Source organism: Bemisia tabaci, chromosome 6 (assembly GCF_918797505.1).
Source record: "Bemisia tabaci chromosome 6, PGI_BMITA_v3".
Classification (NCBI taxonomy): Eukaryota; Metazoa; Arthropoda; class Insecta; order Hemiptera; family Aleyrodidae; genus Bemisia; species Bemisia tabaci.
Genome location: NC_092798.1, coordinates 18,403,153 through 18,429,198, shown reverse-complemented (window position 1 = coordinate 18,429,198; position 26,046 = coordinate 18,403,153). Strand labels below are relative to the sequence as shown.

The 26,046-nt window shown below is 41.4% G+C and overlaps 2 protein-coding genes across 2 annotated transcripts in view; one reads left to right on the top strand and one right to left on the bottom strand.

Annotated features, from left to right (window-relative positions):
* Positions 1-26,046, top strand: part of LOC109042688 (transmembrane protein 208) — a 231,810-nt gene that overhangs the window by 13,777 nt on the left and 191,987 nt on the right. The window lies entirely within an intron of this gene.
* Positions 1-26,046, bottom strand: part of LOC109040499 (uncharacterized) — a 128,344-nt gene that overhangs the window by 45,504 nt on the left and 56,794 nt on the right. The window contains exon 2 of the mRNA XM_019056474.2: positions 23,021-23,225. Within this exon, the coding sequence (XP_018912019.2) occupies positions 23,021-23,225 (205 nt within the window). The remainder of the gene's footprint in view (positions 1-23,020; positions 23,226-26,046) is intronic.

Sequence of the window (26,046 nt, the reverse complement as noted above, 5' to 3'; positions counted from 1 at the left end):
TCTCGAATGTTCATACGGCGTTCTTCCTTGGCAAGGCAGAATAGGGGGTGAGAGGGGGGTTGCGGAGCCGGCCGGTAGGGCACCGTATGGAGCTCGGCTCTATAATCAGGGAGATTTCCAGTAGTTTGTGCTCGAGCCGTGGAGCTTTTGCGACTGCTCCTTCGGGAGACGGGAGATGCCTCCGGTCACGCGGGAAACGTATTTCTCTCCTGCTCCGCCGTTATTACGCTACGTTTTGCCTAATGATACCGCGCCGCGCTCGAGGATCCCCCGCTTGCGAGCTTCTTTTAATAAAACTGTAACTGAAGACCTCGGTGAGCTCTGTATCATTGAGGAAGAACCACATAACTCCGATGGAAACCTTGTGGATATACGTGGTTTTTCCCCCTTGATCCGAGGAGGCGATGCACCCCTGTGCAGTGCGCAGGAAAAATGCTGTTTGAGCCATTCGACGTTGCCAAATTGCACTTGGTAAAGTAATAATTCACTGGAAAAAAAACACATTGAATGTATAGTCGAGACTCTTGAAAACATTGACAAGAAAAAATACTCTTGATTCAATCAGATTTAAGCTTAAATTAAAAGGATATCCGCTCAAATTAAGAGGCTTGGTTCTTGATTTAAGCTTAAATCTGATTGAATCAAGAGTATTTTTTCTTGTCAATGTTCTTAAGAGTCTGGACTCTGGATCCAATGTGTTTTTCTTTCCAGTGTTGGAGGGAGACTTGCGAATATTCTGCCTCCGATTTACCAGAGATTTGAATTCGTGATTTAATATAAAAATATCGGAATATTTAAAGGGAAAATAGCAGTAACTTTTCTAAAAAATTAATGTTTGAGCAGGTATGATTCGGCAACGTCCGCGTGTTCATACGCCATTTTTCCTTTACGGCTTTGGGTGTCCGATTCCCGAGCGGTAAGCGCAGCCCCGAACCCTGATCTTGGTCACGCTTATGCTCCATTACTGCCCTGCTAAGGAAAAACGCCGTATGAACATTCGAGAGTTGCCAACTTTCCTGCGATAAAATTTTTATTTTTGAGGAAAGTTATTAATATTTTCAATTGAAATTTTTACAATATTTGGGTCAAATTACGGGCGAAATTCTCTGAAAAATCGCAAGAAAAATGTTTATAAACATTTCCATAAATTCGTGATTTATCAAAGGACGTTTGAAAACGCCTAAAGGCTCATACGGCGTTCTTCCTACGGCAGATTAGAACTTTGCACTTGACCACCGTTGCCAGCTTCAGTTCGGAAAAGCAGCTCAGACTGATGTCAGACGCCTACGGTCTTATTAGGAGTGAAATGCTGTCTTGCTACGGAAAAATGACTTAGAAATCTTTTCGCACTACGATCCCCCACCCCACCCCTCTCTTCCCACCGAAATAGTAACCAGTAGTAATTTGTAGTATTTCTGCGGGAGTCTCATTTTTCAAACCTCGCGAGTTTCCGTTTCCGGGGGGTATTATGACGATGAACCTCATTGACTACAAAACTATCTTGCCGTGCTAAGGAAGAACGTCGTATGAACATTCGAGAGTTGCCAAATTTCCTTCGATCAAATGTTTATTTCCGAGGAAACTTATGAATAATTTTCCTTAAAATTTCCCGGACTTTTCGGTGGAATTGCGAGCAAAATTATCTGAGAAATTGGAAGAAAAATATTCACAAATTGACCAAGAAATTTGTGTTTTATCAAGGGAAATTTGACAACGCCTGAGGGTTCATACGGCGTTCTTCCTTAGCACGGCAGTATCGATGACCGTAAGGTACACACAGAGCACCGCTGCTCCACACTCCACACCGGTAGCCGGTAGCTTTCTGACAATGGACGCGACGTCTATTGTAGCGGCAGGCCATGCACTTAAGTTGAAAATAAGCTTTCCCAGCACGCCTCCTAATTATACTCGCTGCTTGCAGCTCGGAGCGGAACATCTTTGTTTTACCGGTTGGGCTGCGACACTCATTCACATTCACACCCAATCCCCCCCCCCCTCCCTCACCTCGCCCCGCTCTTGCTGCTCCGGGCTCGTTGCGATCTTCCTGTTTAATCTCGAGCGATCCTCAAATTGAATTCCTCGAGTTTTCCGCTCTTTTCCCATTTTCCGTCTCTCCTCTTGGATATGTCCTCGGAGTGATTTGAATACCGTTAGGTGCGGGGTCACTTAAGTTAATTTTGTGGTGTCGGCGGCAGTGGCGGTGGCGGAGGTTGCGGTGGATGGTGACTGGTCGTGGGAGTGCGGTAGCCGAGTTCCACCGTCCATCACTTTAGGTGCCACTGAAAAGCCGCCTCAGTGTGCTGCCGTGATAGCAAAGAGAGCAGTAAGAGTCAAATTTCCGAAATTGAGTTTCTTCAAAATTCGTCTAAACTATTTCAGATGAAATCACCGAAATTGCTAAAACAGCGAAATTCATCTTGATTGCATCAAAACGAGACAAAAGAGAGAGCCGTAAGTGCGCAAAAAATGATGTACTTTTAGGCAAGACAGCAGTAGCATTTAAGCGCTAGAAATTATTGCAACGGTCCCTTAAATGGTTTAAAATTCAACTGAGAATTCTTATTTTAAACTGAAAAGCATCAAACTGTTGAAACTCGACGAAAGATTTTTAACTTCAATCTAATTGAGAATATTTGACTTTTTGCCGAGGCTTTCCACAAAATGCCTGATTTTAATGTTGACCTGCGACTTATTTATTGATTATCGCATCCGAAGATACGAATTTCTGAGCTGTACCGTCATGCTAAGGAAGAACGCCATATGAGTCTTTAGACTTTGCCAGATTTCCTTCAATAAAAATTGAATTTCCTGGGAAAATTTTGAATATTTCCCTTCAAATTTTTTAGACAATTTTTTTCGCGATTTGATCTAAAATATCTGAAAATTTCATGAAAAAAATATGAATAGGTAACATTCTTAAAGGTACACGTTTTTTCCCGGGATATGACAACCCTCGAATGCACATACGGCCTTTTTCCTGAGCAAGGCAGTGTAGCCATCGATATGGTCAAAGAACGATAGTCCGCAAGATCAAATGTGCATAATTTGGTGTGTTACTATAAGTGTAAAATCCAAACAGAGGGATAGCACGCGACCTAGGTGTTGAAAAACTGACTCGGTTGATTAAGACTAAATGAAGGTGGACTTTCTCGATCAAACAATGAGCTCTTGCGTAGGGATAACACGCGAGCGAGGTGAGGTGGTATTATTTCGATCTCATCAAACAGACGTGCGTCGCTTTGCAAAGTAACGGAGGTTAGAGGTTAACAGCTGAAATCTGGGAGCTGGGATCGGCTCAGCTGTCAAATGCCGGCTTCATTACAGTTTGGAATGTGCGCTCACGAGTCAATCACTTGCCAGAAACGGGTGAGGACTTCGATCACCGCCATAATTCTTTCATTAGTCTACTTTTTTTTACTTCAGCACCCACTCTAAGCATTTATTAGATCGAAATTCATATCTGTCTACACACGACCTAATTTACTCGGATAGTGACGAGCGAAGAGATATTTCCTCCTTAAATCTTTTTTCCTTCCTTACGTCGGAGCCATACGGAAAGAAACAAGTTAAATGAAGCTACTACGTAGGTATAATTTGAGAATTTTTTCATTCATGAAACTGAATGTAAAAAAAAATTACCGAGCCTATGTCAATTTTTGGTATACATAAAAAAAAAAAAAAAACTTGAGGGATTTTATTTGTTTGCCGGTAGAAAGTTGCAGGGCCGAATTAAGGGGGTGGCCACATGGGCCGTGGCCCATGGCGGCAAATTTTGCAGTTTTTTTTAAATGTAGGTGTAAAAAAAATCGGATTCAGAAAAAAAAATTATCAATGAGAAAAGGGGACAAAAACTCTCTTTCCTGAGAGTACAGTAATTTTGAATTTTATCGTTTTTTGGTGATACAAGAGACAGCATGTTTAATTAGTCGAGTTAAGAGAGGATGAGGAACTAAACACGCAATTTGGCCTTGAGCTTAGCGCAGAGAGGAATGATGACGAGGACTTGAGATGAAAAGGACAAGACTTCGGCGCGGCGGTCTGCATGTAACTCATATTAGCGCCTCAAAGACTGCATGAATACTTCACCCATTGCGCCAAACACAGTGCGGTCAGGAGCGGTTGGCGTGAAACGCATAGCGCCCACAAGACTGCAGGAATACTTCACGCATTGCGCCAAACACAGTGCGATCAGCGCGGCGCAGCGGCAGAAGTTAAAATTATTATACAACATTTTTGTTTGTTCTTTCATAATTTTTTGTTTAATTTCTTATAAATAGAGAAGCAAAGTTCCGTGAAATTTTGCTAGTATAGTGTTGAAAGGACTTTCGCAAAAAATGTATTCAATACGAGTAGGTAAACGCGTCTTATGCACCCCTCCCCCTCCGGCACTTTTACTTGATGGTTTTTATTGATGTTTCAAAACGAATAAGAAGGGGACGGAAAAATACAGGCGGCCCATGGGCGGCAAGTAGGTAAATCCGGCCCTGCAAATTTTCAGACACCGCAAACGAGTTATGTGATTGCCGACTTACATACCGTCGATATGTCTAGTATCTATCTACATGATTTTAATTTAATGAAATTAAATTAATTAACCGGCAAAAGTAACGTTAGATACTGAAGCAAGCACTTCTTTTCGGTAGAAGTGTTTAGTCTACACTACAAACATAATAATTTTTGTTTGAAACCTCCTCCTTATGCCACGGTCTGTGCTTTCAAACATATACCCCCCCCCCCCCAAAAAAAAAAAAAATCTATGCCAGGATTGCTTCATCAAACAACGAGCCACAATCGCGGGCCATGCACCTATGCACGTTCGTTCGATCACCTCATTCACCCTAACCGTTTGATTGTGGCATGTGCGGACACGGACAGCTGACGAACAAAATCACTGACGGTTTGACAGGCGTTCGTCTCCTTCGTCGACTGAGTAACTGGTCACCCCGGGGAAACGTGAACTGTCTCAAATCAACTTGTCAGTTTTTTTATGACGCTTGACCCATTCCGGTGTGTTTTGCCTGTCATAGAGCGCCTAACAGGTATGCAACGCGCGTGTCTCATTTATACTCTTCGTGAAACCGGGATTTCTCACGTAGCTGACCAAGAAAAACAGTACTGTTATAATGCGACTTTCTTTTCTTCGTGACTATATACTTTGTAGATACGAGTCCCGAGTGAGACCAATCATTGGCCACTGCGAGCTGATTATTGGAATTGATAGACAAAACGATAAACAAAGAAGAGTCGTCAACAAAGAATCAGTCTCTGTTGTGTTGATCTTGAATTTGTGTCTCTCCTCACATTTTCACTCGATGAAGAAGATCATCCATTAAACAGAGTCCCTTTATACCCAGTACTGGAAAAAAAACACATTGGATCTAGAGTCCAGACTCTTAAAAACATCGACAAGAAAAAGTACTCTTGATTCAATCAGAATCTAGCTTAAATCAAGAACCAAGCCTCTTAATTTGAGCGGATTTCCTTTTGATTTAAGCTTAAATTTGATTGAATCAAGAGTCCTTTTTCTTGTCAATGTTTTCAAGAGTCTGGACTCTTGTGTGGATCCAATGTGTTTTTTTTTCCAGTGCAGAGTTACGACATCTCACTTTTGGTTGCGCTGAAAGTGGCCTAAAAAAAATCCAATTCTGATTGGTTCTTGCTGATGGAGTCAAAAATGAGCGCACCAAGATGGCGGTACCTCGAATGTGAACAAAAATAATGAAAATATGACCAAATCGTGGTTTATCAAGAGTGAATTGTTATTTTCATCGCACCAAAATGAAAATACATTGAGAAATTATCCACTAATCAATCTAATAATAATAATCTTTTAATAATCTAATAATATTTTAATAACTAATAATCTTTTATTCCAATTTCTATGGTTAGGTTTTGATCAGTTTTGTTGATGTTGTTGTTTTTGGATGACAGACACCGCAGGATTCCTCATCCTTATCCCTCGATATCGTCCGTTTGGGTGCACACTTTTGTGACACCATGGCCAGCCCAGGCCAGCTGATGATCGAGATGTCTTAACTCTTAACTTTATATATAAAGGGGCTCTACCATTAAGGAGACCATGTTACTCTTCATCGAGTGTATTTAAACTGAGATAACGGCTACATTTATAATGAGAGTCCGACTCGATACCAGCCCCGTGGCAAGCGGATCTTCGAAGAGACTTTAACGCAACGTAAAGAAAGTAAACGAATTCAATCACCGGGAGAATTTTATCTAGTCCTTAGCTTTTTGTCACACACACTTCTCAGTGTTTTTTTCCCTCATTCATAGCTGAAATACATACAGAATATTCTGCTAACAGAGAAGAAAAACAAGGCAATTTTCAAGAAACTACGTCGACTAGTTTTCCAAAAAAAAAAAAAAAAATAAAGTATGACAGGAAGTCTGGAACGAGTGGCTTTGCAAACGGAGATACGTGGTTTCGCACTTTAGCCATCGCAAACGTCAAATCAGTTGGGGCTATAGAGGATTTTTTAGGCGGTTCCTAACCTAGCAGCACCGAAGGTGCGTACGTACTTACATTGGCGGATCCAGCAAATTGGCAACACTGTCTTTCCTCCATTTAAACCTATGGAAATGTATCGATTCTTGGAGGGGCCAGGCGTTCCGACAAAAATCGATTATTTACCACAAGTTTAAATGGAGAAAATCCGGTGTTGCCAAATTGCTCTGTACGCCTTTGCGTACTTAATTTAAAAGAAGAGACTGCACGTATGAAAGCTTTCATTTGAGGAACCCTCACTGGAACTGGGAAAAAGGCGCCTCTTAAGGCAGCTGAATATGGATGTGGGTCAGACTTTGGATTTGGCGGTCACGAAACATTCACGTGCATGTCTTTGCCCATAGCTCGGGCCGATTTCACATTCCATTTCATCTGCGATCCCGATTTGTTAGCCACAATGCTCACTCGCCTCTCGCGGTGCTTCACTTGACGAAGTACTCCATTAAAATACGTGAATTGTTGAGGGAAAAAATAGAATAGCGGCGGAGGAGCGAGTTACCCAGGCAATAATTGTCCGGCAATAAGTACCTATCTCGCCTACAGTTCTACCGTAAATTTAAACCAGAGATAGTGGTTCCTTATTGCAAAATGTAATCCAAAGATGCAAAAAAACAGATTTTGTATATTTTTTCAATTTTGTATTGCCTCTTTTCTGAAGGCAAAGAAATAAGCCATTATTGAGAAGTCAGTTTAAATTAAACATCTTGAAATCACGGTAAAAGCACTCCAGCTACACTGCTAATGTCGCAAAGTCACGAATTTGCACGCAAAAGACTCGGGAGAAAAGGTTAAAATAATTATCGCGTGCATCATAGTTTAATATCTTTTCCGCAATATTTACGGACTTTAAGCAATCACCATTCGTTACGAAGTACTAAAAATCCGGGCCCCTCTATGTGAATCGGCACGGATTAGTTTCAGGCAGTCATGCCTGAGGATTGCGCATTAGTATGTGTTTCTTTGAATTCAGCGTTAATATAGTTTCTTAAATATAGGAGCATTTGCATGACCTGTCTATCATCTATGACGTGTTAAAATAGCCCGCTCCGTCGTCTGATTGCACTGACCCATTCATGACTGTGGCCGCTCCACCCGGGTTTTTTTCACGAGAAGGTTAAACTTGATGACATAAGTAGGGTAACTTCGCATGCTTACCCACCTTTTAGATTTCAGCAATCTTTGACGTAACTCCTGAACAAGGATTTGAATATTTCACGAAACTGTTATTATGCCGAATAACACTTACGCTATCCGCGGGTTGCAATAACAAGGATTGTCTCGAAAATAGATGTCCCTATTGTGTCTCAAAAACTTAAAATGATTAATAATGCGATTGATTGTTCTCTCTGGCTACAAAGATGATGATCCAGTCTTCAGTGAAAAGTTAATAGGTTGATGAGAGATCAATGATAGTAACATCGTTATAATTTTGCTTTTTCTCAGTCCAACGAGGCACAGGTCAAAGAGTCATTTCCAGGGACTCAAAGGAATACGCAAGGAAAAGTTTAGATAATGTAAGGTAAATTAATTTTTCCATACTTCTGGAGTGCTTGTCTTTGTCTCATGGAGTTACTTTCTCCGCAGGTGAATTTTTGTCTCTGGTTTTCACCCTTCTGTCTAGAGTAGAAGTTAGTTCATGATCAAATGTCAAAAATCGTCCGTATGATTAAAGATATTGAGCCAACGATACGTTCTTTCTAGGTAATCGGAATTTCTAGGAAAAGATCGAAAATCGCAACGAACACCATAATTATCGATTCTTTACCGTAGCTTCAAATGGGATAATATCGATTATCATGCCTCACCACTGACAGGAATCTGTCATGATAAAGATCTTCTGGAAGCTTTTATTTAAGTTAATACCACTCTAAATTGTTTCATTTTATTTATTTTTACTTTTCATTTCTTTGTACAGTTTAGTTTTCTCTAATTATTATGGATTTTTTTTTCAAGAAAAAAATAAATAAAAGCAAACCGCGGTTTGATAGTAAAAAATGAAGATAGTATTGGAAAAGTAGGAGGTCCTGTTTAAAGAAAACTCACTTATGGGGGAAAACTTCAAACAGGAACTGTATGCTGTAGGAACGGTACACTAAGGAGCCTTGAGCATTTTTATTATATTTTCTAATTTTGAGAGTTATACATCGCACCGGTTAGTTTTATTCTGCAGTTTTCCATATCGCCGTTCATTTATTTGTTTATTATCTTATTTTTGTTTAGTGCTGATAAATTCAGTGATTCCGGTGATCAGGAAAATTCAATCGAGTACAGAAGCGGATCCAGCAATTTGGCAACACCGGATTTTCTCCATTTAAACTTGTGTTAAATAATCGATTCTTGCTGGAGTTTCTGGCCTCTCCAAGAACGATACATTTCCATAGGTTTAAATGGAGGAAAGACAATGTTGCCAATTTTCTGGATCCGCCAATGATCAAGTGGACCACATTTTGCAATAAGGAACCACTATTTCTGACTCATTGTAGAAAGAAAATATGTCCTATTGGTTTCCCTATGCAGAAAGGTGATTTTATGGAAGAGTCAGAGATAGTGGGTCCTTATTGCAAAATGAACCTGAAAAAAAAAAATGTCCATAAAATGTCCTCCTGAAAATGTCCTTATTGATTGGTTATTGAACTAATCTCACGATTTGGAAAAATATTCTATTCCTATTCACTAGAGTCCCTTTATACTGAGAGTCAAGACAACACCCCCTCATGGAGTCACACACGGGAATAAAGATTACACAAATTGAACGTTTTTCGTAATCTTTGAACGGCCCATTCTCGAATTCCTTTCTCCGTTCCTTCTCTCATTCCGTTTGTTCCTTGTCGAACCCGTAATTCCTCGGTCCATTCCAGATTATAATCTTTGCAATTGGGGAAAATGTAATCTTTATTCCCGTTTGTGACAATGTGAAGGCCTAAAATACGGGAACCAATCAGAAATGGATTCACATTGTCTTGACTCTCAGTATAAAGGGACTCTACTATTCACAGGGGAAACGATCAAGAGGCCTGTTGCGCAACGAAACCTGGCAACGCTGTGGAGAAATATAACCTTTAAATACCATCGTTGATTCGTGTGGAGCTATCCTCCTATCCCGGAGAGGGCTTTGAAAAACATAAATCCTGCATCCTCTCCAACGTGACTCCGGCTTCCAACTTCAGACAAAACCAGAGAGCGGAGAAAAGCGGGAGTCATAATGCAACAAAGCGCTCTGTTATAACTCATGCAAATCATAATGCATTATGTTTAACTTGTATTTATTCTAGATTTTACGGTTCTCACAGGAGTATCTTCCTCCGCCAATCAGGTCACCGAGTCCATTTCATTCTTTGAGTTAGGCACGGATCTCCCAGCCCAGTGTAACGCACAAAAGATCGAGTTGAAACAAATGCGCGGGAGGAATTTACAGTTACTTACTTCCTTCTGTAGTGCACTGCAATCTTCCGGAGGATAACTTTTTTGTTTGACATTTTCATGAGCATTTGAGAGTTCAACCGTGCTTAAAATGCTGATGTACGATAATTGCGTTTGTTTTTCTACACGTGAGGTTTTGCATGAACGGAATGGATGAACGGAGAGAGTTTTAAAAAAAAACACGTATGCGAACCTTTCCGACCAAACACCATACCAATAGGGATACTCCCAAATCACGTATCTCGATTTGCGACACCGTAGACTTCCTGTTATAATTTGCTTATTAAATGGAGAACTATCAACGTCGATTCTCAAAAACTTCCGTGATTTTCTTCTCCGCACGGAGTAAATTCTGAGAAAACGTGAGGGAATGATGATGATTTGTTCTCTTTTTAAAAAATAAAATAGAAGCGGATATTTTTAAACTTACACTGGAAAAAAATTCCACTCTAATTTAAGATGAGAATGAAACAGTGTGGGTTTGTCAAAATTCGTCATTTGAAAAAGACACCTGGCGCGAGGGGAAGAGAAGCGAAACTCGAGCGCCTTCAATTATTCCTGTATGCAACACTGACATCCCCAGAGCAGGAATAGTTGTATCAAGACGTTGTAAGTAATGCAAGTTTTAGTCTGTCCCTCAGATGGAGTGAGGTGTTAAGCGCCTCGATCCATCGCTTTATGTATTCAGAAATCCACCACTAATAGACTAAAACAATAGTTCTGTTGCGTTTCGATAGCACATACTCAACTCAACGCTGAACTGCGAAAAATGATTATCATATTGAGGGAAGAAGGAGAGCCTCTTTGGTGTTTTGATCAGGGGTAAGGCGTGAATGATCGATTATTGATATTTCTCCATCACAGCTATGGTAAAGAATCGATTATTAAGGTGTTCGTTGCGAACATCCAGTTTATCGAAACTTTTTCACAGTTTCAAATGAAAGATCAATCGATATATCGAAAAGCATGCCACGCCACTAGTTTTGATGTTTTCATCCTTCTTTGCCCAGTTCCTACTTCCTTTCAATGCATTGAAGAAAGATTATCAAACATTCTATTCAAAGAAAAGCGACCAAAACACCTGCTCCTTAAAATTTCACGTGAATATTTTAAATGAGTGAAAAGAATCTCAAGGAAACCGTTGAACAATCTTTATTTTAAAAAAATAAACAAAAAATCTTGAGTGGAGATTTGCAACGTCGCAAGAGAAGATACGCATTCCTCGACCTAATTGTAGGCCATCGATATGCTTTTATCAAGTGAATGCCGATCTGTTCAGAAGCTTAGCCAAAACCGGGGCGCATAAAAATGCATTTTTAAGGAGAGACGCTCCACTTATGATGTAAATATTTGCATTATCACTTTAAGAGCCCGCTGAGCACTTCGCCGATATCCACGCTTTAAAGCTTTCAGCCTGTTTCCTCTTTTTTTTGACCTCGTCAGGGTACCTCTGGCTGAGTTCTTCCTCCGTGCGATCTCCTTTCAGCAATTGCGATGTTTTAACTTGAAGCGGGGGGAGGGGTCGGCGAAGATTTGCATTGAGGTGATGCGCTGCGTGGCGTGGCGCCCGGGCAAATGTGAGGGCTTGGCCGGACCCCTGGCCGCCCTGCCCGGCGCGGCTCGCAAGACCCGACGATCCTGCTCAAAGCGCAACACTGATACTGATTGAATCACGACTGCTCTACCGCTGCCGCACTCTTAAGAAAGTGCTCATTCCCAACGTTGCCGCTTCAGTCTACTCTCACCTGAAGACGAAGTATCCTAAAGACACTGCACTTATAGTTCTTCGTAATGCAAACGCTTCTTTCAAGGGTCGACATGAATCTTAATGGGCCTGTTGCACGTAAGAGATTCAGCGAAGTGAAATATTTATCTACATGTAAAATTGCAAAAAAATCTCGTTGAGCACATCAAAAAAGTCTGAAATCCACTCCCTAATTTCAAATTCTTAGAGAACAGGCTGAAAGGACTCTGTCAAGCCTCTCGTTAATTCTACCAAAATTTGTTTTAAAATTGGGATTCGAACCCTGATCCTATTGACCCGGAGCCAGGCGGGTCGTTCACTTAAAACACTTAACGCTTGAAGGGGTGAGAGAAGGGTTAAAGAGAACTTTAAGCTATTTTGTTTTCACGTGTTATAGGATAGGAACCTACACCACAAAAGGAATAGAGGGAGGTCTAAAAACCTGAAATTTAGTTTTACGTATTTTACGAACAGCCCCTAACCCGCCTCAACATGGGTGGCTGACGTAGGCTGACTTAACCTAACCTAACCTAACCTAACCTAACCCAACCTAACCTAACCTAACCTAACCTAACTTAACCTAACCTAACCTAACCTAACCTGACCCCCTATGGACAGCCCCTAATCGCTGCCGCCCTGATATGGGTGGCTGGCTTTAAAATCTTAAAAAGCTCGGGTAGTATGTCATGAAGGGAACTAAAAGCATGCAAAATATGATGCAATGGAATTCGATGTATATTTAGAGCAAGTGAGCTACACAAATACACAATATGGGGAAAAAATGGCTGCATTAAGAGAAATCTCAAAATGGCCTATAAATGTTTCAATCGTGCACGAACTCGTGGGTCTCGCCCGGGCTCTGCCCTGTGCGATTCACAACTTAAATCCCTCTGCTCTTCCGGGAGCCGCAGACGAGGGGGGAGGGGGAGGGGGAGGATGAGCCGCGGTCGGAATTCGCGGGAGTTGAAGGCGTGCTCTTTGCGTTTAACCGTATTTATTGGAATAATTGCTCGTGCGTGGATGACACGCAAGGAGGAAAGGTCGGGGATCGAATCGAACCCTAGATCTAGATCCATTCCTTTATTCCTCCGATCGTGAGGTAAGTGCCGTCGCTTCGTCTTCATTCTTCTCGGCTCCTCTGCCTGCCCCGCGGGCAGCTTTCATTGATCGAAAATAAATGAATAATAATGAGAATGTTGTACACTGAAAAAAAATCTCGGTGTATTTACTAAGGAAAGGGTAAAATTACCAAGAATTCAGGGTTCTATTTGAGCCCAGTTTTTTCTTGGTAAAATTACCATTTATGGAATTGGTAATTTTACCGAGGAATCTCGGTAAAATTATTGAACTTTCTCAGTAATTTTACTGGACCTTGGTAAAAACGTCAATATTTTTTATCGACTGTGGTAGAAATACCGAGATAAAATGGCAAAGTTACCGCGAATTGATCACCAATAAAAGTGGTAGACTTACCTGAAAAAACAGTAAAAATACCGGTTTTTAGGTAAGTTTACCAGTCCGTCTTGGCGAATTACCAATAATTGGTAAAAAAAGTGAGATGGTAAAGGTACCAACGGACCTTGGTAAAAACGCCGAGAATTTTTTTTCAGTGTATTTTGACGAGTTAATGTTGATGGTGAACCCAGGAAAGCATGTACCTCGATTTGGTCGTTTCAGTATTTTTGCTCATACACTGGAAAAAAGTCTCTTGGGTCCAGAGTCTAGACTCTTAAAAAATTTGACAAGATAAAATACTCTTGATGCAACCGGATTTTTGCTTGAATCAAAAGGAAATCCGGTTAAATTAAGAAACTTGGCTCTCAATTCAAGCGAAAATCCGAATGAGTCAAGAGTATTTTTACTTGTCAAACTTTGTAAGAGTCTGGACTTTGGATCCAAGAAACTTTGTCGCCAGTGTATTTAATGATCTTAAGAGAATATATCGATTCATTTCTGTTCGCATTTTTCATAACATGTTTTTGAAAGTAAAAGATATTTCCCATGAAATCCTCTGCTTAAATAATGATTGGCCTTCTCCAAGAAAAGAAGTAAAAAAAGAAGTGATAAACTGTGTATAAATTAAGATACGTCTACTCTTGAGAAATAGCGACAGCATTATTTAAATGTTTTCTCGGTAATAATTTTATAGAAAAAATTGCATCAATGAGCCAGAAAACGCACAAAAAAGCTTGGATACTTGAACGCAGCGTTAGAAAAGTAAACCATTTCATAAATTGATAACTCCATATCCCTCCAGCTTAGTTGGTCGTGATAGCCATGGCGAGGGACTTTCCTTGTCCAACTACCTTTTATGAGTCAAGAAACACAGGAAAGCTGGAAGACTCAAACGCAGCGTTAGAAAAGTAAACCATTTCATGACGTGACAACTCCCTATTCTACCGTGCTAAGGATGAACGCCGTATGAACATTCGAGAGTTGCCAAATTTTGCGTACAAAATTTTGTGAAAATTTTGAAAGCAATTGTTCACAATTTTCTCAGTAAAGTCGGTTTTGGTAGAAGAAAATTTGGCAACGTCTGAAGGCTCATACGACTTTTTTCCATAGCATGGCATTATTCCAGTCCAGTCCAGTTGGCCATGATAGCCATGGCGATTAACTTACTTTGTCCAACCCCTTTACTGAGTCGGGAAACACGCAGGAAAGCTTGGAGACTTAAACGCAGCGTTAGAAAAGTAAACCATTTTATGACATGAGAGCTCCCCATCCAGTCTAGTTGGCCATGCTAACCACATCGGGTTCAAAGGGGGGAGGCGTAGGGGTCGTATGCCTTCCCCCATTCGTCCGAAAAAAAGGAGGAATAAAAAAGAAGGAACGAAGAGAAGAGAAAGGAAAGACGCTTACATTCGGTAGGTATTCATGACGAAATTGACTCAAACTTCATAGAAGATACTTTAAAATTTAACAAATGTATGTGGGAGGTCCTCGGACCCCCCGGATCCCCCTTACGAAGTGTATGGATAAGGTCCACCTATATGGATTAGAATTTTGAGCTATAACTATTTAATTATCCAGAGCACACATGGCTGCATTATATCATTTTGAGGACGAATTTTGCTCACTCGTTGAAAAGTGAATAATGAACTTACTTTGAAACTATTTTTAACAATAAACTCATTGGAAATATAGCATTTTCGGAAGTGAATTAAAATAACGTGAATTACATTACATAAAGCCTAGCACTCTCTTAAATGTTTTCAAAACAGAAAAAGTGCATGCTCTTGGCAGATGGTCAACATTAAAAGTATTTTCTCTCCGATTCTGGAACCTCATATAATCGGCCTTAAATTAGAAAGCTGTCACTTTTGTCATATAGTATTCAAAAATGCTCATATGCCACAAATGATCTTCGCGGAGTTGAAATGCGTTTCTTCTAGGGGGAAAAAAAGTATCCAGAGATGATTTCAGGTTTCCCATCTAGATTTCTAGAAAATTTCCATTAAATGAGAAAGAAATTTCACAAACAATTTCAACCGAAAATCTGCAATCTACTTAAATTAAATGAGTATATTTTCGAATGAATTTATGCAACATTGCGATGGAGCTAATCCCCTTTGGCCCTCATCCCTTCCATTTTACACCTACTCCATCCTTTACCCGAGAAGAAAGTTGCAACTCGTCTGGCGCAGCCACTTCGATCGACCCCAATCCCAAGATTCTGCCATTAATCCTCCATCAACCGAATAGTTTTGCACAAACGCAACGCGACGCCACGATCGTTCGGCCATCACTTCCGCCAACGCCAACGGCCGAGGGCTGAGCAATGAGCACGGGTGAGCAATGAGCATCGGCTGAGCGATGAGCGTCTGGGCGGGATTTAAAAGAGTGAGCAAGTGTGAAACGAGTGAATGGTCGGCGCTTATGCGGCGAGCGAGGTGTCGGGTATTCGGGATGAATTGAATAAAAACATAATAAACTCGTTTTGTTTTACGCTCATGAGTAAACACTTACTCACAAACTCATTCATTACGTTGAATGATGCTGCGCTCGGCTCGGTAAGCGAGTCCACCTTTCCTCACCTCTTCCTCACCGCTTCCTCGCCTCTTCCACCATTGACAAACCGGTTCCTCATCAATTCCGCGGAGATATACCTGCCGTTGCACCGACTTTATTTCACACTTACGACTTTGATCGGCTGCCACTTGCGCTTCCCGCATCAACGGCACACTTGCCCGGTGAGCCGTAAAGGAAGCGTTGCGGACACCTCTCTACCCCACTACGGACTGATAATTGAAATTGATAGACAAAGCTATGGACAAAGAAAACAAAAAAGATATCATTTTCTTCCGGCCAAAGTATCGGAAGCGCCATGCGACGTTTAAAAATTTTCGGTGCCAATTCATTTTTGTACAGAGAAATTGTTGGTTAGATCAGTTTGAAAATTTCAATGAATTTTATCGGTAGCACGAAGAAAATTCAGTGAAATTTTGGGACAACTTCGTTGAACGACTTCTCTGTAAAAAAAATCAAATGGCGGCGAAAATGTTTAAACGTCGCATGGCGTTTGTGATACTTTGGCCGGAAGGAGACGGTATGGAGAGATCCTATTGGTGGAAGCGGATAGCTCCAATGAACAAAAGAATGATCCAATGCCTAAATTTAAGAAAATGCCTGACTTCAATCGCGGCGTTGCCAGCCAGTCGCCGCTTGTGTTCCTTTTTTTGAAAAAATACTAAAGTACCAACTGTTTTCCTTAAAATTTCCTATGAATTTTCTTCACTCGTTCAAAAATATTTACCGAAAATTTCGGAAAGATATTCTGGTTCATATCTTTTTCAGGAAATAAAGGCGTACTTTGAGTGACGACTTTCATGAAGGTATGCGGACTCTCACCATACACACGGAGAAAAAAAATTCGTGCTTGGGACCCAAAGTTTAGGTCATATGGATCTCTGAAGTTTTCGGGTTGAGCATCCGAACACTTAAGGTCCAGCTCCTGAGGTTTGGATCTTACATCTGAAGTACTTCGGTTTTCACATCCGAAAAACTTTGGTTCTCACATCCGAAAAACTTCGGTTCTCACATCTGAAGTACTGCAGATGCAAGAACTGAAGTTTCAGATGTGTGATCCGAACCTCGACAGCTAGACCTAAAGTGTTCAGATGCTCAATCCGAAAACTTCAGAGATCCATATGACCTAAACTTCAGCGGGCCGATTATTGAAATTGATAGACAAAGCTATAGACAAATATGACAAAAAGGATACAGAGGGAACCTATTGGTGGAAGCTGGTGGTTACAATGGACAAAGGAGGTAGGTAATAGACTAACTAACGGAAACCCACAAGAGACCCGATAGTTATAGTCCATCGTTTTCTCCCTTAGTGTATGAGAACCACACATTTCAACCAATAGGATCGCTCCATACTCCCTATGTCTTCTTTGTCTATAGCTTTGTCTATCGATTTCAATAATCAGCCCGCAGGTCCCACGCACGAAGTTTTTTTCTCCGTGTAGGTACTCTATAATTTCAAAAAAATACTTCGAACACAAAAGCTTTCTAAGGAACGATCGCCCTCTTTCCTGGATATGCCAGAGAACTTATTGATGGCAAGGTTCCATTCCATATCTACAACGGTCATTGTGGTCAATCTGCATGTAAGACAGGATAAATCGATCGGTAGACGTCGAGGGCTGGAGAAGTCTCCCGCGAGATGGTCGTCGAGCGCCGCTCGAACCTGTCAAATAAATACGTCCACGTCGACCACGTCACGGACAATGCAATGACGCCAATGAGTGAGTGACTCCTGGCATTTGGACCTCAGAGCTCAAAGCTCAAAGCTCAAAGCTGGGCCGTCAAAGGCGAGAGCCTTAATTTACGGACTTGGCCACCTGGCGCGACTCAGCGAGCCTCTATCCTATCGTGCTTAGGAAGAACGCCGTTTCAGCCTTCAGACGTTGCCAAATCTCCTGTGATGAAATCAGAGAAATCACTATAAATGAATACTCCTACTTTTAAGATAATTTTATTCGCAGTTTAATCCATGGTATCTGAAAATTTCAATGAGAAATATCAGTAACTTTCCTTCGCTGGGAAAAAAGACACATTGGATCTAGAGTCCAGATTCTTGAAAACATTGACAAGAAAAAGGACTCTTGATTCAATCAGATTTAAGCTTAAATCAAAAGGAATTCTGCTCAAATTAAGAGGATTGGTTCTTGATTGAAGCTTAGATCTGATTGAATTAGGAGTATTTTTCTTGTCGATGTTTTTAAGAGTCTGGACTCTAGATCCGATGTGTTTTTTTTTTTTTTTCCAGTGTTTGAATTAAATATTTTTGGCGGGGTAACTTGGCAAAATTCGAATATCCATACTGCCGTGCTAAGGAAAGAACGCCGTATGAGCCTTCGAACGTTGCCAAGTTTCCACCGATAAAAAACGAATTTCCTGGATAAATTGTGAAAATTATTCTCCAAAACTTTTAGACAATTTTGTACGCAATTTAAAATATCTGACAATTTCAAGGAAAAATATGCATAAATTTTGTCAAAAATGCATGTTTTATCAAGGGAAATTTGGCAAATGCAGATGTTCATACGGCGTTTTTCCTTATCACGGCAGCATACGGCGTTTTACGGCAGCATTCTTATCGGATCTGCGATGGCGGCGTGCCGCAAGGTCACGACATTCGGCCAAAGCCGGACCTTTGCACCGGATCGTCGCCCATCTAACGTGAAAGCATATCTCAATTTTTAGGTGAGCCCTATTTTACGTATAAACCCATGCTTTCTAGGGTTCATGCGGAAATCGAGATACGCGTTTAGGTTAGAGGAGCGACGCGATGTCCGAGCGGACTTTTTTCACCGATTCTGGTCGAGTTTATTGCCGCTTTTAAGCCCCGCATCTTCCTACGAGATCACCGTTCACCTATTTCACCACATATTATGACTTATGCCAGTCTCCCGCTTTGCGAGGGATCTGACAGCACCTGACATTTACGGTCATTTATCTTCTCATTAGTCGCGTGGCGTCTTCTCCGCGGAGGTAAATCAAATTTTATCCCCCGATATTCCGGAAACATTGCGTAAGTCCGAAAGAATGGTAGCCATACGAAATCAGATTCGCCTCCTCGTCCAGATAATCGGACTTATTTGAGGACGTTTATTTCGGCGGGATTTCGCAATGAGAACAGAGTGGAGCTCTTTCATGCAGCTGAGGTTTGCGATTTAAACGCCCGAGTCTACGTATCGGTCAGAAACAGATACACACCCGCAGTATTGATTGCCCGTGCATGATGCAAGGTGTACTTTCGGGGATCAATACAGCGCTTAATGATGACCGATGAAAAAGATTTCGCGCAATCGCGGTTTTGCATATGCGCAGTCAAACTCGTTTACGAACCAGAACCCTACCGCATCCATGATGAAAGTCATAAACGCTTTGATAATAAAGGCGGTTCTTAACGTATAGGAAAAATTCCTGCTACTGTCACCAAATTCCAATGTATAGTTAGCATGAATGAGAATGCAGAGTAAAGAGACAATGATTACTTTAGTTCTTTAAGTGGAATCGGCTAATGTTGGATACGATGATTCATTCCATGTCGTGTACATGATCTAGCTCTACACTTCCAATTTGTTAAACTTTGAATAAACTATAGTCAGTGCCTGATGATTTTCAATCCAAAATTTTCATTAGAGAGAAGCGTTAGAAAAATACACGTTATATCAAGGGAAATTAGGCAACACTCGAATGTTCATACGGCGTTCTTCCTTAGCACGGCAGAATAGGGAGTTGTCACGTTATGAAATGGTTTACTTTTCTAACGCTGCGTTTAAAGTCTCCCAGCTTTCCTGTGTTTCCTGACTCATTAAAGGTGTCGGACAAGGAAAGTCCCTCACCATGGCTGTGCGACCAACTGAACTGGAGGGATATGGAGTTGTCACTTCATGAAATGGTTTACTTTTCTAAAGCTGCGTTCAAGTATCCAAGCGTGTTAGTTAGCGTTCCAAAGGAGAGTGCAACATGTATACACCGCCTATGTCAATCCGCCGTTTAAACTTCTACTCTATCAAAAACTGTAATGCCAAGTTCAAAATGGGACCTGAAAACTGAATGATTTATCAAAACCTAACCAAATATCCCAAGCAGACTTCAATGAATTGCTTCATTTTGAGCTTCTATTTTGAGCGTGAAATCGCAGCTGAGGAGCTCGGGCTCAGAACGGAATATTTTAGTGACTCCGCTTTGACAGCCTTCAAATGAATAGTGCAAGATTTGTTTAGAGAACCATCGGTATTCTAATTGATCAATGACTGATGAGAAATGTATGGAACGCTTCAAATTTTCAATATGAAAGGGCAGGTCACAGGGCACTAAAAGTGTACGTCAACGTGTTAAGCACGACATGCATTGACACGGTGGCCAAATCCCAAAACAACGTATTTCGATTGAAACGTTTCACAATTCCTACGTATACTTTATTTTTCCACAAGGAAACGAATCAACAGTACCATTCAGTATGGCTTAATTTTTTTTTGCTGATTTCTCATATGGCCGTCCTGCAATATTTGAGGCCATTGATATTCTTCACTTCTTTCTCTAAAAATAAATAATGCGAGGAAATGTCACGAAAAATCACGGAATTATGAGTTAAAAATGTTTTTGAGTTCCACTAACCGTTTATTTTCTCCTGCCAAAAACTAAGAGTCGGAAAAAAGAAATTAGTTTGGGAAAATAGGGGTTAAAGTTTATTTTCTACTTTGAGCCTCATGCAGGAATGACACTTCAAACCTCTTTTTCTCAGTTTAAACTTGACGTGGGTCGGATCCTTTCTGATGAATTCGGTCCAATCAGAAAAGAAATTTCAAAATATTTTCGTCTCACTGGGAATTTGGTGACTTTGTCCAAATGTGCTTGTAAGAAATCGTGCTAACCCCTTTCAACGCCCATGGCAAATGCATCTGCTGTGAGGAACACCGTTTTTCGGATCTGAGAATATTGTGAACATGCTTTATGCAGTTTGGCAGCGCTGCCTAGCGGCGGCGGATCGAAGCAAATTAGTAGCCTGCGCTCGTGTGTTCGCTACCAGGTAATTATCAACAACTTCTGGATCCAATTTTCAATTTTGCACCACCCGTAGGCCTTTGCCCCATCAGGGCCCTCGATCTATACATTAGGAGGAGTGGTGTTCCGCGGCCCACAGTCTCTCTAAACCAAAAATTATTGATATTATCAAAAAGTGTCTCTTAAGGAAGATTCTTAAACTCCCATAAATATTACTGACGTGATGCTCCAAATATTGTACCGTTTTCCGCGTGCTTGTAGCGCTCCAGTATTTCTCCTTGGAGCTCACATTTAACGAAACACGGTTTGCTGAAATTAAATGAGGGTAGTATCATGAAGCACAATTGCCAGATAGTGCTGAAAAATCAGCACTATCCCCCGTTAAAAAACACGTAAAATATCTATATTTAATCGCACAGTCTGGTAACTTTGCATGAGAATCAGACGAGGAAATTCGGATTCAAGATCCGGTTGGATCCTCAATTGGAGTTTATGATTCAATTAGGGTTCCTGGTTCCTAAGTGGTCTAACCCCTGATGAGCGCTTAGTGCCAAAGGCGAGGCGTGAATGATCAATTATCACTATTTCCCATTTGAAGCTATGGTAAAGAATCGATTATTAAAGTTCTGCTACGAGCACCCTGTTTATCGATCCTTTTCCATAAGTTTAAACGGCAGATCAATCGATATATTGGAAAGCACGCCATGCCACTCCCCCGTGCCTATAGGGGGCCGGAAAAAATCCTGGGTCTTAAATTTGAAAATTTGAGTACTGTGGTATTATCTAGATCAGTGGTAGATTATTACATGACAAAAACCAGCAAACCATTAAAATCGGCTTGGTAGATGACTAATTGTAAGTAATAATAACAGAATATTAGCATTTCAGAGAGTTATAAAACTTAAGCAAATGGTCAAAATTTGCAAGTCCCAAGGTTCTGTCGAGGTAGTGGGCTCAATTGGACGTATTTCTGTCAAACGGAACTATGTGCATTATGACGTGAGCCCTGTCATGCTTATATTCTTATGAGTCTCAAGGCTCATGTCTTAATGCACATAGTTCCGTTTGGCAGAAATACGTCCAATTATCAGGATCTAAGGATTGTTATTAAGGAAATACCATACGGAAAAAAGTTCGACCATCTTTAGGCAAACGTTCGGGGATCCTTATCGATCGAACAATACGGTTTGGTTCATGAGGTCGAACTTTTGGAATAAACCGAGCTATAAGTTGGAGATTTGGTCACGCGGATCAAACATTTATTTTGACAATCCAAATGACTTTATCTTTATAGAACATCGAGAGTTTAGCGCAAACGATCGGTTTTTTAAGTGTATTGGGGGCTTATAAGTGTCTGGTATGGTTCTGACCAAAGTCTTAAATGAGAGGTAAGTGCATTCGACTCAAATTACGATTGCATTTCCAGAAATGCATCCCTTTGCGATAGTCAAGCTATGAGATTGCTGCATTTTCCCTTAATCTTTCAGGGTTGAAATTCAATCAATCGCCTTATTTTTGAACATTACAGTCGCGTAATTATATATAAAAAAAAATTCCCCCTTGAATTTGTGGTGCAGTGTGCACTCAATCTCATGTACGTGCGATGCGGAAAAAGTGAAATTGAGGAAAGTGGGATTTGCATAATTTATTTTTGACAGACTTCATGAATATATACGATGCCATAAAATCATAATTATTTGCTCTCGCGCAAAAGCAGCAATTAGTGTCCGGCCACGTGCATTCTAGATTTCACTGCATTTACTTTCGGGGCTGCTCCGCGAATTTCTTTGCGTGTAATCGCTAATTTCATAATTTCGCATAAAAATTAGATCGCATGAGTGACGGCGTTTTCAGATCGGTCTTAATTATCTGTATTTACCAATTTCCCCTGTTGCCGAATCGAGATATAAAATTCCATTTTCCAATCATATTTCTGCCAAGCGGAAGTATGTGCATTATGACGTGAGCCCTATTATGCATATATTCTTATGGGTCTCAGGGCTCATGTCTTAATGCACATAGTTCCGTTTGGCAGAAATACGTCCAAATGATAGTGCACCCTTGTCCTACATCAGCTTTACAGCTAAAAGTATCTGTTGAGTACCTGTGGAAATTCAAACCTTTATCTGTGTTATTTGGACGTATTTCTGCCAAACGAAACTATGTGCATTATGATGTGAGCCTTGTTATGCATATATTCTTATGGGTCTCAGAGCTCATGTCTTGATGGACATAGTTCTGTTTGGCAAAAATACGTCCATTCACGTGTAAGTAGCTGTTACCGAAGGAAATAAAAAGAAAGTACTCACCGACAAACGAAACGCTTTTCATGTAGACATAATTCCATGCATTCCTTCCTCGAGAGAACGTGCCGCCTATCCTTTGGGTTGACGACGAGCTCTTGGCCCTTGACTATTTCGAAAATCCAAGGTCGCCTACAACTATGTTTGTTTTTTAAGCAAATTTTTTGTGCGAAGAGCGTGAAAACCGGGAACTGGGATTTGCTCAGCGCATCTGAAACAAGAGAAACAAACAAAATATTTAATATAAAAAAATATTGGCTTTTCATTTATTACATTAAATTATATTGAAAATTTTCTTACTGTGAAATATTTGCCGATGGATCCGTTTTATTATGGCATATAAACAAATATTCCATACGAGTTAGAAAATGGACCCATTCACAGAGAAGGTGGACAGCACCATTAATTAGTCGAGTTAAGAGAGAAATCAAACACGCAATTTGGCTTAGAACGGCGCAGCGCAGGGAGCAATAATGACGAGGACTTGAGATGAAAAGGAGAAGCCCTCGGCGCGGCGACGGTCGGCATGTAACACATATTAGCGCCTACAAGACTGCATGAAAACTTCACGCATTGCGTCGAAGACACAGTGCGGTCAGCTGCGGTCGGCGTGAAACGCATAGCGCCTACAAGACTGAAGGAATACTTCACGCATTGCGCCAAACAGTGCGTCAGCGCGGCGCTCGGTGGAAATTAAATTATTAAACCACATTTATGTATGTTCTTCCATAATTTTTTTGTTCATTTCTCATAAATGGAAGGCCTTGTCTACACAGAAATAAGTTTACGGAACATCAACTTTCGCGCAAAGTTCCGTGAACTTTTGCTGGTAGTGTTGACAGGGCTTTCGCAAAAAATGTGTCCAACACGAGTAAACGCGTTTTATGCACCCCTTCCTTTCCAGCACGTTCACTTGATGACTTTCATTGATGTTTCAAAACGAATGAGAAGGAGGCGGCAAAATACAGGCAACCCATGGGCGGCAAATAGGTAAATCCTGCGCTGTCAAAAGGCGTAAGGTTTGAACCCCGATAGTGGCGAATTTTCTCAGATCATCTGCAGAAAGAGATCCTGCTAAGCCTTATCCATGAACATTTGGATAGCCTGGTAGATGGATGTTCCTGTCTCTGATGTCTGAAGACATTAAGTAGACACTAGATTTCACTGAGGGTTTCTAACGGTGTGTGAGTCATTAAACCAATAGGGAAAAAAATGTTTCGACTTTGCACGCCATATCATTGTGGCAACCACGCCGAGCAGCGAAGAGTTGAGAGGCACCCAAACAAAGGCACGGATAAAAGGACTATTCTTCCACGTGTGGTCCAGAGAGAAGTGCTCGAGACACCTTAATGAGATTGACTCCTCAAAAGAGCGATCGTGCGATCTGACAGGCGGAGAGTGTGAAAATGAAAGAGCCGGCCAACTGAGCCGAAAACCCAGTGCCGCCGGCAAGGTTGGCCCGATCCCGATGATTGCCGACCCGCGGGAGGGGGAACTTTCGCGACGATGAGATCCCGACTCGACAGAACAATTGTTTAATTAGGATTAATGGTCGGAAACGTGACTTACATCAACGGTCCCGGGTTCGAGTCTCGACGTCGCCGACGTCCGACACTCGTCGGGGAACGCGCGAGGAAAAACCACTCAACTCCGCGTTGAAACCCCGCGCGGATATGAGGTTATGGTTCAGCATGGCAGAACGGTGTTCCCGATGTGAAAAGCGTGTCCGACACAGACACGGACGTGACCCGGCGAACCCCGCCGATGTCCAGATCGTCGGCGAAATAACCGCCGTCGAGCGCCCGGGAGCGGTGGTGGAAAACGCTGTTTTTCGCGCCCGGTTTGCCACCGTCCGGTTTCGCTTCATTTTCTTGACCCGCGCCACCAGGAGTGCGAAATTCGAGCTACTTAGCAACGAAGCTCTAATCCTGCATTGCCGGCAAAGGTGATTAAGGATATCTCTCTGTTAGATCTTACGTTCCGTAGGTCGATTGGTTGATGAAGCAGAGTGCGAAACGAAGGTATGCTCTTCCCATAGATCTTCCAAAATCGACGAAAACGCTCGGTTGCGTTGGTTTCTTCTCAGTCTTGGCGAGGAAAACCATGCGGAAAAGCGGACTGATGAGGCTCGAATATTACAGAATGGAGATGTTGCATGTGTGAGGAATTTGCGATTTGGCTGTTGATTCGTTTGTAAAAGTTCGCGAAAAACACGATGAAGCCACTGGTTTTCTCTGAAATCAACTCCCAAGCTCAAAAGAAGCTCTCAAGCTGAGCCCAAAATGGAAGGGATATCCCACCCTGCCCTCGGAGTCCACGTCTACATCAAGACAAACTCTCCATGCAAAGATAGGGAGCAAATACATTGACAGGGCTGCCACTTCATTTGGGGACTCCAAAACTGAAAACACGGCATCACTGCTAATGTATTTGCTCCCTATCTTTGCATGGAGAGTTTGTCTTGATGTAGACGTGGACTCTGAGGGTAGGGTGGAATATCCCCTCCATTTTAGGCTCAGCTTGAGAGCTTCTTTTGAGCTTGGGAGTTGATTTCAGAGAAAATCAGTGGCTTCATCGTGTTTCTCACGAACTTTTACATAAGAATTAACTGTCAAATCGCATATCTCTCACACATGCAACATCTCCATTGGAACCCTACTAAAAACTCGATTGAAAGGAAACCAACACGACTAAGCGCTCTGTTTGAGGAATGGATCGGACTTTAGGATTTAAATTTGGAGTCCAGTTCTGGGTTACTTCTTAGCCCAAAGGCTATACTACTAACGTAGTGAAATCGGTGAAAAAACATGACAGCTTGAGGTTAAATGGACGTACTGAACAGAACTATGTGCATTCAGACATGAGCCCTGAAGCCGATATAAGAATATATGCATAACAAGCCTCATATCATAATGCACTTAGTTCCGTTTGGCAGAAATACGTCGAAATGAGGGTCTTTTTCAAAATTCTAATGTAGATAGAATTGTTTCGCGTATTTCTGCTCCAAGCGAGAATTCACATCACATGCAAGC